This window comes from Euprymna scolopes, chromosome 19 (genome assembly GCF_053919585.1).
Source record: "Euprymna scolopes isolate OS-2025 chromosome 19, ASM5391958v1, whole genome shotgun sequence".
NCBI classification, from domain to species: domain Eukaryota; kingdom Metazoa; phylum Mollusca; class Cephalopoda; order Sepiida; family Sepiolidae; genus Euprymna; species Euprymna scolopes.
The window spans coordinates 19,759,673-19,776,043 of record NC_136500.1 but is presented as its reverse complement, the minus strand read 5'-3'; the positions used below and the strand labels follow the sequence as shown (position 1 = coordinate 19,776,043).

The following is a 16,371-nucleotide window of genomic DNA, read 5'->3' as shown; positions in this document are numbered from 1 at the left end:
GGAGAGTGGGGCTTACTATAGAATTTCCGCATGTGAACATGCGCTTCGATTGCAGTTTTGAACCAGTCAGTGGTCTCGTTTGCACATTGTTCAGCAGGGAGAGAGAAAATATTTCTCCATGGGGCATCTCTAATTAGTTCCCTGATGGCTTCCCAGTCAGCCTTTTTATAATATCTTGTTGTTTTGAGCACTGGCTGTTCAGTTTTGACTCTAGAGTTAAGGGCGATTTCAACTATTATCACTGCATGATCAGCGTTCCCGAGCCGAGTGGGCTGTCTAGCCGCACTAGTGAGCTGTGATACAGCAAAACAGTAATGTAGATGACTATAATGCTCCCTATCTTGGGTTGAGCATATTTGGAAGTGATATACAAACTGCCATTAGCATATTAAGCGATGCTCTTTGTGTAAACAAATCGAGCTTGCGCATTTGGATGATGTCAAAACATTGTTAATTCACTACCCACACAGCAACAGCCATATAGCGTAATGGTAAGAAGCCTTGACTGTCGTTTGGGCGGGTTAGGGTTTCGATCCTAGCTTGAGGTAGTTGCCTGTCTAGCTGCGTTGACAAGCTGTGATACAACAAAACAGTACTGTATGTGGATGATTAAATCTCACCTGTCTGTTTAAATGTATGTATGTATGTATGTATGTCTACCTAAAACAAGGGGAGGTCACTTTTTTTTCGCCGATATTTTGGACGTCATCTCCTCTTTCTGACTGAGTAGCCTTAATTTAAACATTCATCACGTCTGGTTTGGCGATGGGCGCAACAGCAAAGACGTGACTTTTTTTTTTTTTTTTTCCACATTCTTTTCTTCCTTCGCGGTACGGGTTCGAGCCTGCTTGCTTACTACCACCCATGCTAGTATATATATATATATATATATATATATATATATATATATATATATATATATATATATATATTGCGCCAACCTCTTTCTTTCCTTTTGTATTTCCTCAATAGTAGACAAAACTCATGTTCTTGACACATTAACTTCCAACCCTTAATTAAAGATGATTTCAAATGTTTTCATCCCCCCTCTCATTCCTTGTGGCAGTGTAATCATGCTGACCCCGTTTTCCTTCTTACGTCTCTGTTCTTTCTGTTTCTTTTCCTTTTTATTCCTCCTCTTTATCCTGTTAAGTTTTGACATTCTCTTTCCTTCTATCGCTTTCTGTGTTTAGAGTCTAAAATATCACTTAACCTACCATCACCTCCCGTTTAAATTTAGCATTTTAACATTTTATTTTATAAAGAAAATATATTTCATTTCTTCCATTTGAAAACCAGATCTCTTCATGCCACATAAGCTTTGTTACGTCGCCTGACGAGGACGTTTAGTTCTTGCCAACCAATTATCCGAAATATTAGCATGTTCAATGTAGCGACTATGTAATATTTATCTATATATATATATATATATATACTTATTCATTGTTAAATAAACATGTTTACATCCCGCTGCTACAAACAGCCATTTGTTTCAATCAAACAACAGATATCATCAGGCAGCAACTTGACTATTCAAATGTTCAATGAATTATTCATTGAACATTTGAATAGTCAAGTCGCTGCCTGATGATATCTGTTGTTTGATTGAAACAAGTGGCTGTTTGTAGCAGCGGGATGTAAACATGTTTATTTAACAATAAATAAGTATTATTAGCTCTTTTTTATTGAGCACTATCTAACAACCTCGTTGAATTCATTAGTTTATTACTTTTGAATAAAAAAAACCCCGAGTATATATGTATATATATATATATATATATATATATATATTTCTTAACTTTTTTTATAAATAAATTTAATAAAATATATATATATATATATATATATATATATATGTTAAGTGTTGAGCCATTCTGTAGAACAAAAATGGTGGCAGTAAATCCAGTCGATGAAGAATCAATGCAATCACAGTGTTGGTGGATTCGGTAGAGCAAAGATGATGGCCGTAGATCCAGTCAGTGAAGAATCAATGTAGTCCTGATCAGCAGTGAGTGGTTCAGTCGTGTTAAGATGAAGACTGATTTTATGAAGTCAGAGGCTTCTCATTGGTTAATTGTCCTAACATGTAGCTATAACTAAGATCGTCCAAATTCTGGGAGTCTTACCCTCCATATCGATCCAAAACATTTTACCCCCCCCCCCACACACACACACAATTTCTTTTTTTTTTTTTTTTTTTTTGATATAATGAAAAAGTCCTTTTGGACTGAATTTGGTTTTAATAGTATATAAATAAAAAATATATTTCCCCCTCCTTTTTTTCATTTTTTTTTTATTTTTTGGATTTATCTTCATTTTCATTGATCAGAAAAAAAAAATATAAATATATTGATATAATATATGTAAAGAAGCCATTTTTAATTCAGTTAAGTTTTATTTTTAAATATATACAAATAAATCGATATACATACACACACAGTACTTTATACAGTATTTATACATACATATACAGAACATGTATGTTGTAAGAGGAAGCCATGACACTTTTAATTCAATTGTTTAAATACATATACATACATATCTATATTCATACAATGTGTTTTTGTTTTTTTAAAGAAAGGGTTTTCTGAAGAAGGAAGAGGAAAGAAATCACTTTTCTTTCTTTGCTGTTAAATATTTTTAGTTTGTTAATTTGGTTAGGAAGACAAGAAAAAAATGGTCATAGTTTATCGTCATACCCGGGACAATTTACAAATTCAGGGTCATTATGATTCTCTGGTGGAGATTGAATAACTTTGTGTAGTCTTCGTATCCTCAAATACCCCAGAAATTTCACCTGCCACAATTCGAATTTAGATTCCTATCGGTCAAAACAAAGTCAATGGCTGAGCCCATAACCTTTTAAGTGTTGAGGCATTCTGTAAAACAAAGATGGTGGTAGTAAATCCAGTTGGCGAAGAATCAATACAGTTACGAGCAGCAGTGGTTCAGTCATGTCAAGATGGAGACTGATAGTGAATTGACTGGATTCCAAAATTCAATATTTTTATAATGAGGTTGTCGGAGGCTTCTCATTGGTTGATTGTCCTAACGCATAGTTATAAATAAGATTGTCCAAATCTGTTGGATTTCTGTCTAAGCAGGGAATGTTGTAGCAGTCATAAATAATGACATTTATTTTTTCTCTCAGAAAGCAGCCCCTGTCAGTTGATTTGGCCATATGAGGACCAATCAGCTTCCAGGGCACATTAATTTCAATTATCCCCCCCCCCCAAAATGTCAGAACTTCTTTGCCAACTCCACAATTCAATCTGTAGCACCAACTTCTCATAACGCTGTTTGCTGCATATGAGCAATTTATGCCATCACTGTTGAATGATTCTAGAGTCATCCTCATATTGCACTTGGGCGAGTGCATTTTTGCACCTTAAGAAGTGTCCAATGAAAACACTTGTACCTACTCGTTCACAGGCACTTCCGTCACACTTCTTCCTGATCTCAACATCACACAAATGACACTGTGGGGAAGGCTGCTTTTATCTTGATGATAGTCTTTTCTGTGATGGTCATTGCATATGTTCTGGTTCGTCGGGTTCATCTCTCTTTTAAGAATTTTCCTCACCCAATCTTTCCTACATCATCGAGGGCTTCATCCTCCTAGAAAGTTATGCGATCATTGACTGAACAATTTTCCCTGCACATGCAGCATTCTGTTAATAGACTGAGTGCGGGCCATTGATTTTTGCCACTGTACCTATACTCTACCCTTGCTAAACTGTGTTGTACATCTTCTGCATAGATTCTTGACCCCAAACAGCATCTCTTGTCCTATAATAAGGTCCATCAGAGTTGGGGCATCCATCTCTTTCTATGTACATTCTGACACCTGTACAGCTACTGCAGCATGCTCTGTAACTCCAACACAGTTCTTCAAGATGGCACGAGCTCATGTCGGCATGCATGGCAAATTCAAGAGGATGTTCATAAGAGCTCTCCAGCATCTTCAGGCAATCTAGTAATAAATGCACTGATCGGACATGCTGCCAAACAATCTGCCTAGTTTTGCCAAGAAGACAGCGACCATTTCGCCTGGTGCTGTAAATTGCTTATATGCGGCAAAAGGGTTAAATAAAGCTGTGTACAACATTTTTTTTTTTTTTTTTTTTTTTTTTTTGACAGTTGAAGTCTGCATGTTTTTCTTTGCTTGATTGCTGATATTCAGCTTATGCGCTGCCAGACAAATGCACCGAGATGACGCACTCGATACGCTTTACTACACTCCACTAACATATCGGTTCTGCCCTCTCTAACCATTCCATTGACTTCCTAGTGTCACAGCATTCAAGCAGGGGTACAAGCTTCAGGTTGAAAGCCATAATGCTGAAATAGCTTGTTAGGCAAAAAAAAAAAGAAAGAAAGTGTCAGAACTTATTTTTGCCAACTCCATTATTTAATCTGCCGCACCAACTCCTTGTAAATGCAATCTGCTGCATGTACTATATGCAATCTACGACGTCACTGTCGCATGTACTATATGCAATCTACGACGTCACTGTCGCATGTACTATATGCAATCTACGACGTCGCATGTACTATATGCAATCTACGACGTCGCATGTACTATATGCAATCTACGACGTCACTGTCGCATGTACTATATGCAATCTACGACGTCACTGTCGCATGTACTATATGCAATCTACGACGTCACTGTCGCATGTACTATATGCAATCTACGACGTCACTGTCGCATGTACTATATGCAATCTACGACGTCACTGTCGCATGTACTATATGCAATCTACGACGTCACTGTCGCATGTACTATATACAATCTACGACGTCACTGTCGCATGTACTATATGCAATCTACGACGTCACTGTCGCATGTACTATATGCAATCTACGACGTCACTGTCGCATGTACTATATGCAATCTACGACGTCACTGTCGCATGTACTATATGCAATCTACGACGTCACTGTCGCATGTACTATATGCAATCTACGACGTCACTGTCGCATGTACTATATGCAATCTACGACGTCACTGTCGCATGTACTATATGCAATCTACGACGTCACTGCCGAATGACTCTAAAGTTATCCATGTATTGCAAGTCATTCTTATACCTCAAGGGGTGTTTAACAAGAGCATGCGCATACAATTTGATTCTGCCTATCACAGCTTGAAGGACTACTTTGCAAATTGCATACAGTAGCTAGAGAGCTATTTAAAACCAACAAAGAAGGATGCCAAATCAAACGAGTTTCAATAGATATATTCCTCCAAGATGATTTTTGGTAGCCCAATTATAATCCTAACCCTTTTTTTTTTTTTTTTCTTTTTTAACGAAAATAGTCATCGGTCGCGTGAGAATCGCAATATTTTTGTGTTCAATTTAGTAGAATGTTATAATTGAAAACTGATTCTGGACGATAAAAGTCATAAATTTTTTATTTATTTATTTTTTTTCAATTTGAAAGTTAAGTTTGTAATCGATGAGATTAACGTGAAAAAAGTGTAAATTGTGGAATTTAGAGGTGGGAATTAATTTCCTAAACGTCCGCCTTTTTATTTAAAAATTTTTTTTTGAAAAATGTCGGAAAGACAACTGAAACGTATGATTTAAAACCAAACATTAATTGATAAACATAACGTGTATTTTTCTATTTTTATTTTTCAGAACATGAAATGGCAGATCTGTACGATAGTGCTCACCCCTTAAAAACTAATGTTTTATGCCTTCTTTAAAACTTTTTTCAACGATTATCATACATTAGACTTAAGTATCATATTAACAGGAAAAAAAAATCATCACTTTTAAGAAGGGGGTTGACTTTCTCGTTATAACGTTCTACATTATTGCTACTGGACTTGCTGTCCATTTCTTTACTGACATGTCACATGATTAAAACCACTTCTTAAAAGTCATTACATTTTTTTTTTTTTTTCTAAATTTTAACTCCTAATATGATACTTAAGTCTGTAATCTATGATAATCATCGGAACAAAAACTTTAAAAATTATTAAAGGTGAAAAACATGCATTTTTAAGGAGTGGGCACTCTCATACAGGTTCACACACAAAATTTGCAAATAATGAAAACATTATTTTAAAAAAGCCATTTTATATAAGTTAAAAACAAAATTTGAAGAATATTAAAATGGCTTCGGCCTTCACTAATCAGTAAAAAAAAAAAACAACAACAAAATAAATTGTAAATTTGTTTTTCGATGAAAAAAAAAAATACTTGATGAATTTTTGTGATTTTTTGAATATATCATCTTCATTCTGTGACAAGTACGGATTACCAAAATTCACCACAGAATTACCCCACCCAACACGATGTAACTTTATTATAAATTAATATTATCAGTATAACTTTTGTACCATTTAAAAGAAGAGCAAAATAAACCAGTAATAATTTAAAAATATTTTTTTCATCGTATGAAAATAATGAAATCGCTAGACGAAAATCGTGTTTACATAATTGGCGCTTTAAAATAACGTTCCCATGTAGTAGACGTTCTGAACAAGAAAACATACCCGTGTTTAATAAATCTAGTAAAAATCAACTAATGATCAGATTTTCGTGAAATTTTCGATACTTATCCATTTTAGAATGAAGTTATATGTAAAAGGCAGTTTCCGTGAAATATATGAGGGGAAATATTTTTGTAGTCCCCCCCCTATTTATTTTTTCGAAATTCGAACAAAATATATTTAAATCTATTGAAGTTTCTATTGATTATGAAACATAAGAGTTCAAATAAGTAAAAATATTTATTTTTTAAAAGTTTAAATACACATATTGAACATTGCGCCAAGGAGACCACTGAATGGTTCAAAACGGCAATTAAAGCACATGTTCCAGCACAGAAATTTTATAGCAAGCTCCACTCTCCCCAAGATTTAACCGACATAAGTCCAGTTCAAACAGACAGAAGTATATAGAAGCCAGAAGTAACTGTAAGAAAGAAATAGCAACAGCTAAAAGAGAATTTACTGAAACCACAAAAAACGCATCAAAGCACAGAAATTGGGAATCCGTGACTTCTGGAAAATTTACAAGTGTAGTAAATAATGGACAATCAACTATTCCCCCACTATCCAACAATCATGAGCTTGTTTGCTCAGCAACTGAGAAGGCTAACATGCTTGCCAGTCGGTTGCCTCCAACTCCACACTGGACCCTGCCAACCACCCCCTCCCTGACTTTCCTTTGCGGACAGACACACTAGACGATCTGAAAATCACCCCTTCTCAGGTGCATGCTATCATAAAAAATCTTGACACTTCAAAAGCATGTGAACCTGATCTCATCCCGGCTGTGCTATTTAAAAAATGCTCTGCTCCAGTTCTCTCCAAACTTTACAACAAATGCCTCAACGAATCTTGCTTTCCTGCCTGCTGGAAAACTGCTTTTGTTGTACCAGTCTTCAAGAATTCTGGCAAAAGAACTGACCCATCAAATTATCGCCCCATTAGCCTCCTCCTACTTTTTGCCAAAATATTTGAGTCCATAATTAACCAGGCTCTGGTCCGTTACCTTACAGATACTAAACTTCTGACTGACCAACAATATGGATTTAGGCAAGCCCGTTCCACAGCAGACATCTTAACTGTAATCTCTGAACGTATATACCATTCACTGGATAAAGCAGGGGGAGGATAGAACGATAGCTCTAGATATATCTAAGGCTTTTGACAGGGTATGGCATTAAGGTCTTCTCAGATCATACGGTATCACTGGAAAAATACTTAACATAATTAAATCCTTCTTAGATAAGAGAAAAATCCAGGTTGTCCTCGACGGTCGTACATCTAAACAATATGATATAAATACGGGAGTGTCTATCCTTGGACCTCTATTATTCTGAATATTCATAAATGACCTCCCTGACAAAATTATCTGTGAGATAGGTATATATGCTGATGACACCACGCTCTATAACAGACACAACAGGAAAACAAATGAACACATATCTAAAGAAATGGCAGAAACACTAGAGAATGACCTTCGATCTGTAGTGGAATGGGGACAAAAATGGATGATCACATTCAATGCCGCCAAGACTAAACTTGTTTCCTTCAATAATTACAAGAAACGTTCTCTACCACCAATAGCAATGGCCAAAGACTCTTTATCTGAAAGTACATGTTTTAAACTCCTTGGCCTAACGTTCACAGGAAACATGAGTTGGAACAATTACAATGAGAGTATTGCCAGGACTGCTGCGAAGAAGGTAGGTTCTCTCTACCGTGCTGGAAAGCTACTAACGCCCGAAAGTATCCTGTACCTCTATAAGGCCACCATTCGCCCATGTATGGAGTATTGTTGTCATCCCTGGGCTGGTGCATCTGCTACTAGTCTCTCGCTCCTGGACAAGGTCCAAAAGAGTCGCCAACCTAATAGGTCCTGAACTGTCATCTAAGCTTCAGCCTCTGTCCCATCGACGAAATGTTGCATCCCTCTGCCTGTTCTGCAAGTACTTTAATGGTAAATGCTCTGACGAACTGCAAGCACTTGTACCCCCTCGACGTAAAATACCCCCGACAGACCAGACAAGCAGCTAAATCTCGCCCTTTCACAGTAGAGATCCCTAGATGTAAGAGAGCTTTCTACTCCAGTAGTTTCTTTCCCAGAACCGCTGGACTTTGGAACTCCCTTCCGTGACCCTGCTTCCCCAACTGTACTGACATGCAGAAGTTCAAGTGTAACGTGAACCGACATCTTGCTGCCCAACTCCCTACATAGTACCCCTGTAGCTTATGTCCCTGATAATAGCCCCCTACATCAAAGTGGCGATGTGCCTTGTTTGGGGTGAAAATGTTATAAAAAATTTTTTTTTTAAATCCCGTTTTACTGAATGTTCTTTTGGTTACCTACGGGCTTTCATATTTTGTTTGGTAAGAAAAGATGAACAAAATGGGGGGGGGCAAAAAATGCTTAATATTTGTGCAATATTTTCAAATTGGTTTTAATCTGGCGATAAAATAGCTGACAAGAGCCATGTTTATGTAAAAACTTGATATTTAAAAAAAAAAATTAAACACAATTAATTGAAAATCTATGTTGTCACAGAACATTTTGAAATAATGGAATTTTAATCATTTAATCTTTTAAAAATGAATTAATGTTTACGAAGTTACTTTTTCTTGACAATTCAACTGATTATAGTATATATTAATTCGAAAAAACGGTATTTAAAAAAAAAAAAAACAATATTAAATCTATATCATTTTTTAATTGCAACTTCAAGGTAAATTTTTGTTCAATATGTGCATTTAAATTTTAAAAAAATAAATATTTTTTTACTTATTTGAACTCTTATGTTTCATAATAAATAGAAATTTCGATAGATTTTTCGAAAAAATAAATATGGAGGGGGGGGGACACGCACTAAAAAAATATTTCCCCTCATATATTTTACGGAAACTGCATTTTATATATAACTTCATTCTAAAATGGATGAGTATCGAAAATTTTACGAAAAGCTGACCTATTAGTTGATTTTTACTAGATTTATTAAACACGGGTATGTTTTCTTGTTCGGAATGTCTACTACATGGGAATGTTATTTTAAAGCACCAATTATGTAAACACGATTTTCGTCTCGCAATTTCATTATTTTCGTTCGATGAAAAAAAATTTTTTTTTAATTATTACTGGTTTATTTTGCCCTTCTTTTAAATGGTACAAAAGTTATACTGATAATATTAATTTATAATAAAGTTACATCGTGCTACATATAGGGGGGGGTAATTCTGTGGTGAATTTTGAAAGTCCCTTGACCCTAGTTTGTTTTATTTATTTTGGCTTGAAATTTGCACAGGATTTTTATGGATATTTTTTTTGCCGCAGTTTATGCAATTATTAACAGGAAAATTGTTCAAAGTCAAAATGGAATCCGCGCTATTTTTAAATATTATTTTCAAATTTAATGAAAGTTTTACGATACCTGCGTTATTTTTTTGGGGGGGATCGTTCACAAGGAACAGTTGAGAAGAGAACACCTGTTTGGCTTAGTAATTCTTTCATGTGAAGTTATTTAAAATCACTAAACTAAGCTGCAGTGCTCTGTGGCGTAGTAGTTAACGTGCTGGACAATTCACATTATATTTTCACGTTCGCGCCGACCTACCGTAGTCGTTTTTTTTTTTTTTTTTTTTCCCCTAAACAACTGGAATGGACTTTTCTTGGTGGCCGATCTGTTAACGTTGCAGATGTTTTTTTTTTGTTTTTTTTTTTCACACTTTATTTTCCTACTTTAACTCATGACTCCGGGTTTGATCCTTCCTACTTACCTACCATAACATTTTTTAAAACTCCCCCCCCCCCCCGTCCCGGAAACAAACACTCGGGCAACGCCGGGTACCCCCGCTAGTTTATCTATATAAATAAAACTTTCAAGTTACTTTTTTGTTTTCTTTTGTTGGTAGGTACTCATGCAGAGAAATGATCTGTGCTGAAATAATAACGTTATTATTTAAAAAGCCATTCTTAACATGGGGAGGGTGTTTTGTACCTATTCTGTACTTTAACCTTACAATTGAATAAAGAAAACATGTCATAAAACTTTAATTAAACTTGGAAATACGATTTAAAAAAAATAGCGCGGATCACTCTGCATTAGCACCTTTTTTATTTGCCTAGATTTAACAAATAAACAAAATGAAAAGAAAACAAAAATTTTGGTGCTTATGCACTTATGTTACCGTTACCTGTTCTTATTATATTGTTAGTTGAAAGTACCCGCGCTATTTTTAAATAGTATTTTCAAGTTTAATTAAAGTTTTACGATTACCTATTTTTACTTTATTTATTTATTTATTTATTTTTTGCCGGATTTAACAAACAAAATCAAAGCAAGGCAAAACATTTTGACTTTCACCAATTTTCCTGTTAATAATTACATAAACTCTGGCAAAAAAATACCCGTCCAAAAAACATAAAATCATGCGCAAATTTCAAGCCAAAATAAATAAAACAAACTAGGTCACACGCGCAAAAATTCTTTCCTTGTAAAAATAATGACTTCTCCCTCGGCCGAACAACGTTCAATATCGGAGCCGATGCGTGTTTCGCAAGTGGGGTAGGTAGCACTACGTCGGCCTATAATTTTTTTTTCTTCCATTTTTGTTTATTGTCAAGTGCTTAAGTGCTGATCTAAATAAGCACCATTTTTTTCCTTCACTTACTGAGAAAATAAAGTACAAGTACAGAACAGATACTACACTTTAATCGTAATTGTATTTTGAAAGGGGGAAAATCGGCAAGCATTTAAATCGTACAAAATGGGGTTTGTATTACTGTACACAAATTCGAAAAAGTTGTCAAAAAACAAATATATAACAAATGTTATCAAAGGCAAGATAAGTTACTTTTCTACCAAAATGGATATAATTTTTGTGTTTTTATTCAATTTAACATGTTTATTCAGCTCGAAAAGCATACAGTGTTTACCGATGTATTAGAAAATTCAAAATGGCGCCCGACTCTCTCTTTAACACGGTAAGTTTGGGAAAAGGTGTTATAAATAGTAAACTAGACAAAATACTGTTAGAAAATCGCTCATATATGTTACTGTGACATAAGTTGTCATATATTCGGTGGTTTTTAATAGTATTTTGTCTAGTTTATTATTTATAACACCTTTTCCCAAACTTACCGTGTTAAAGAGAGAGTCGGGCGCCATTTTGAATTTTCCAATACATCGGTAAACACTGCATGTTTTTCGAGCTGAATAAACATGTTACATTGAATAAAAACACAAAAAAATATATCCAGTTTGGTAGAAAAGTAACTTATCTTGCTTTTGATAACATTTATTTGTTATATATTGTTTTTTTGACAACTTTTTCGAATCTATGTACGGTAATACAAACCCACAAAATGTTTAAAGTAGTAATCTATTGATTTTCGTTTTTCATGGTTTTCTTTAATTGGTTAATCCAAGTCATTTAAGACAAAACCTTGATGGTGATTTGTGGCGGGCAGCAGCAAGCAGGCAGCATGCATAAAACCGAAAACGTGTTGCCCGGCTTTTGTTCTTTTTATTTATTTATTTTTTTCCTGTAAGTTTGGCTTCAAGCATTGTCAACAACTGGTCATAACTCATTAACGGATTTTACCAAGTCAACATGGGCATTGATTTATATTGTTCTGTAAAGTTATATTTTTATTTTATTTATGTTTCCCAACTTTTTAAAAGTGATGTTCCAATCGTAAAATACGTACAAAGCACAAGGTGTATATAAGTGTGTACGTTTTCAGCGTCACGTATCCTTTTCTTCAAGTCTCCATTTTATGTGATTGTTCGAGTACCAAAGAGTTAATTCTTGATTTTTTTTTTTTTTTTTTTTTAATATATATATATTTTTTTTTATAGCATAAATATTGAATTAAAAAACTACGCACATTAGTAAGATATAGGCTAGGATAACAAATCCAAATTTAAAACTTGAAAAAAAAAAAGTACTTGCACTTGATCTGTGCTGAAATAATAACGTTATTTTGAAAGCCATTCTTAATATAGGGAGGGGAGTTTTTTTGTTTTTTTTATCCATTCTGTACTTTCACCTTACAATTTCATAAAAAAACAGATATAAAATTTTAATGAAACTTGATGATACCATTTTAAAAATAGCGTAATGAATGCATTATTGCACTAGCACGAAAAAAAAAAAGATCAATGTTGAATTAAATTTTTATATTTTTACTTTATTACTAAATATTATTGAATTTTGATGTAGCTTTTAAACTGAAAATCTTATCGTAAAGAATGAAGTCGACAAACCAGAAGAATACACGACTCCGTCACAGCAAACGGTGTTCGGTCAAATTGAGTTCCGGATATTAAAAACTTTTTGTTTATTTATTTTATTTTTTTGGGTTTGTATTGCTGTACACCTAGATTTGAAAAAGTTGTCACAAAACAAATGTCTAATAAATAAATGTTATGGTACTGGTCGCGATTAGAGTTCCCTGCCGAACACCCTAAAAAAACACTGACTTCTTCCTACGCATGAGCAAAAGGACATGTTTTAGTTGCCATAGTAACTAAACGATCATGAATTTTTATCTACTTTGTTTTACTGTTTATGAATATTGAAATAAGACATTACGGGTTTGTATTACTGTACACATAGATTCGAAAAAGTTGTCAAAAAACAAATATATAACAAATAAATGTTATCAAAGACAAGACAAGTTACTTTTCTACCTAACTGGACATATTTTTTGTGTTTTTATTCAATGTAACATGTTTATTCAGCTCGAAAAACATGCAGTGTTTACCGATGTATTGGAAAATTCAAAATGGCGCCCAACACTCTCTTTAACACGGTAAGTTTGGGAAAAGGTGTTATAAATAATAAACTAGACAAAATACTATTAAAAACCACCGAATATATGTCAACTTATGTCACAGTAACATATAATGAGCGAATTTCTAACAGTATTTTGTCTAGTTTATTATTTATAACATCTTTTCCTGAACTTACCGTGTTAAAAAAGTGTCGGCCGCCATTTTGAATTTTCCAATACATAGGTAAACACTGTATGCTTTTCGAGCTGAATAAACACGTTACATTGAATGAAAACACGAAAAATATGTCCAGTTAGGTAGAAAAGTAACTTATCTTGCCTTTGATAACATTTATTTGTTATATATTTGTTTTTTGACAACTTTTTCGAATCTGTGTACAGTAGTTCTTGGCCTTCGGGACAAGATGCTGCAGTGCTGCAGCTGCACTTCTATTTCTTGTTCTCTTTCGGTGGAGGAGAAATCCTTCACGACTGAGACAATTTTTTTTTTGTACCTTTTCTCCACGTTAAAAAACGACCCTGGTGTCTAACTCTGTCCCGTGGGGAGGCATAGTAAATAGGTACAGTATTACAGTAATACAAACCCAAAAAGTCGATAAAAGTGATTAAAAGTGAGATATTATTAATAAATGTGTAGTTAATGTCTTTTATTTCAATATTCATAAACAGTAAAACAAAGTCGATAAAAATTCATGATCGTTTAGTTACTATGGCAACTAAAACATGTCCTTTGCTCATGCGTAGGGAGAAGTCAGTGTTTTTTTAGGGTGTTCGGCAGGGAACTCTAATCGCGACCAGTACCGCGTTTCCTCTTTTGTTAATTTGGTAATTATTGTTTTTATCCATTTCCAATCACGCGAGGAGTTTATTCGTAATCAAAATCATGAAGAACAAGCAGCAAATCAATAGCAAGCAGCTATTGTGATAAAAGAATCATTTGCAAAGGTTATTGAGAACAGTGGAGAGACAAAATACTATTAAAACCCCACCGAATATATGTCAACCTATGTCACGGTAATATATATTGAGTGAGTTTCTAACAATATTTCGTCTAATTTTATATTTATAGCACCTTTTCCCAAACTTACCGTGTTAAAGAGAGAGTCGGGCGCCATTTTGAATTTTCCAATACATACATCGCCGACATCGGTAAACACAGTATGTTTTTCGAGCTGAATAAATGTTACATTAAATAAAACCACTGAAAACATATCCAGTTAGATAGAAAAGCAACTTATCTTGCTTTTGATAACATTTATTTGTTATATATTTGTTTTTTGACAACTTTTTCGAATCTGTGTACAGTAATACAAACCCCTGATCCGCGCTATTTTTTAAATCGTATTTCCAAGTTTAATTAAAGTTTTATGTTTTTTTTTCTTTATTCAATTGTAAGGTTAAAGTACAGAATAGGTACAAACACCCTTTTCTCCCCATGTTAAGAATGAATGACTTTTTTAAATAATAACATTATTATTTCAGCACGGATCAATAAGTGCACTGCACTGCATGAGTACCAGAACTTCAATTTCTCTGGAACTGTTGTTGCTTTTCCTTTCTTTTTTTGTAATGAAAAGAAAGATGCAACCTTTTTTTCTTAATTAATTTAAACATTACACAAGAAAATGTAGTTTCATAACAAATGAAACTATAAAAAAAAAAAAGAATGCCAGCATTGAAGCAAAAGGTAAAAACTATTAAGACGTCTTGACAGTGACCCACATACATTTAATTTAGCTTCAGTTTCCTGCCATTTACCTAAGTACGAGTCTCGTTACACATATTGGTGGTCATGACGTCTGTGTTTCAATATAGCACCACCATCCCTCTTTCTACTGTTTTAGAATTCGATTGAGTCAATATTGGCAGCGCTAGGGTATAACCTTCATAAATAAAAGGGCTTGACACTGAAAAAATGACGTCTTACTTGAAGTCCGAGCAAGTAAGACCTGTCGTATAGTCAAACTGTCGATAATGAATTAAAGCTTTTTACAAAAATATTTTTAAAAACTTTAAAGCTTGCGTTGAAAAAGAGAACCCCCCCCCCAAAAAAAAACATGATTTGTATACTGAAACTGAACTTCTCATTCAAACACTACCGTGTTTAAGTGGCAGTTTTAGTCCTTTAGAACTGCTTTAAAGCTTCACCGCAAACTCCTTTTTCGACCAAATTTCAAACAATTCTTACAGTTTATAGATCACCTTCTCAGCTATATTGTGAAAAAAAAAATTCAATTTTCGTTCAAGAACAAAAGTTATGATGAATTTACTGGTGTTCAAAATCGTAAAAATTCGTGAGGAGATGAGCGACGTTTTTTATGACTGATTTCCATAGTAACCATGTTGCTACTAATTCACCGCTCTCGCGAAAAGAGAAGTAACAAGTGAAACGGAATGAAAGCAAACAAGTGCTGTACATTGTTTTACATATGTTTGTGTTATGTTTATGGAGTCAAAAAAATAAGACTGAAATTAAACAAAGAACAGGTGAATTTACTAGAAGCCTGGAAAAATCATGGATTACAATAGAAAAATGCAAGCATGAAAAGTAATATGGTTAAGCTTAAACATGGAAAAGAAAAGGATAAGATATTCTAGTAAAAAATATAATAAATTTCTAACTTAAAATATTGGAGCATTAAGAATTTTTAAAAATTTAATTTACCATTATATAATCAATTCTTAATGCTGCAATATTTTAAGTCAAAAATTTATTATATTTTTTTACTAGAACATCTTGTCTTTTTCTTTTCCGTGTTTAAGCTTAACCATATTACTTTTCATGCTCGCATTTTTCTATTGTAATTTAATATTGATTAAAAAAAAACAAATTGAGAATTAATTCAAAAGGAAAAAGTTGTCTGCAAAACAATATTCTGTAAATAAACATTTTCTGTTTCATGGATTTAAAAAACAAAAAGAGGTTTACTTAAAAAACAAAAATAAGATTTACACTAAAACTGAACTTTATTTAGTATAAATTAAAAACTATAAGCAAGAATTATGTATATAAAATTATGTTTGTTCAAAACAGGAGACAATCAAATACTACACAAACTGAAATATGAATTTAGGG

At 33.8% G+C, this 16,371-nt stretch overlaps 1 protein-coding gene across 3 annotated transcripts in view; it reads left to right on the top strand.

Annotated features, from left to right (window-relative positions):
• The window catches only part of LOC145303472 (5'-AMP-activated protein kinase subunit beta-2-like), a 90,003-nt gene that overhangs the window by 18,255 nt on the left and 55,377 nt on the right, over positions 1–16,371 (top strand). The window contains exon 1 of one of the 3 annotated variants that reach the window (XM_080144822.1): positions 11,978–12,133. The exons of the other annotated variants lie outside the window; for them this stretch is intronic. Coding sequence (XP_080000948.1) covers positions 12,110–12,133 — 24 coding nt within the window. The 5' untranslated portion in view covers positions 11,978–12,109. Of the gene's footprint in view, positions 1–11,977; positions 12,134–16,371 lie in introns of those variants that run through there. 3 annotated transcript variants of the gene reach the window in all.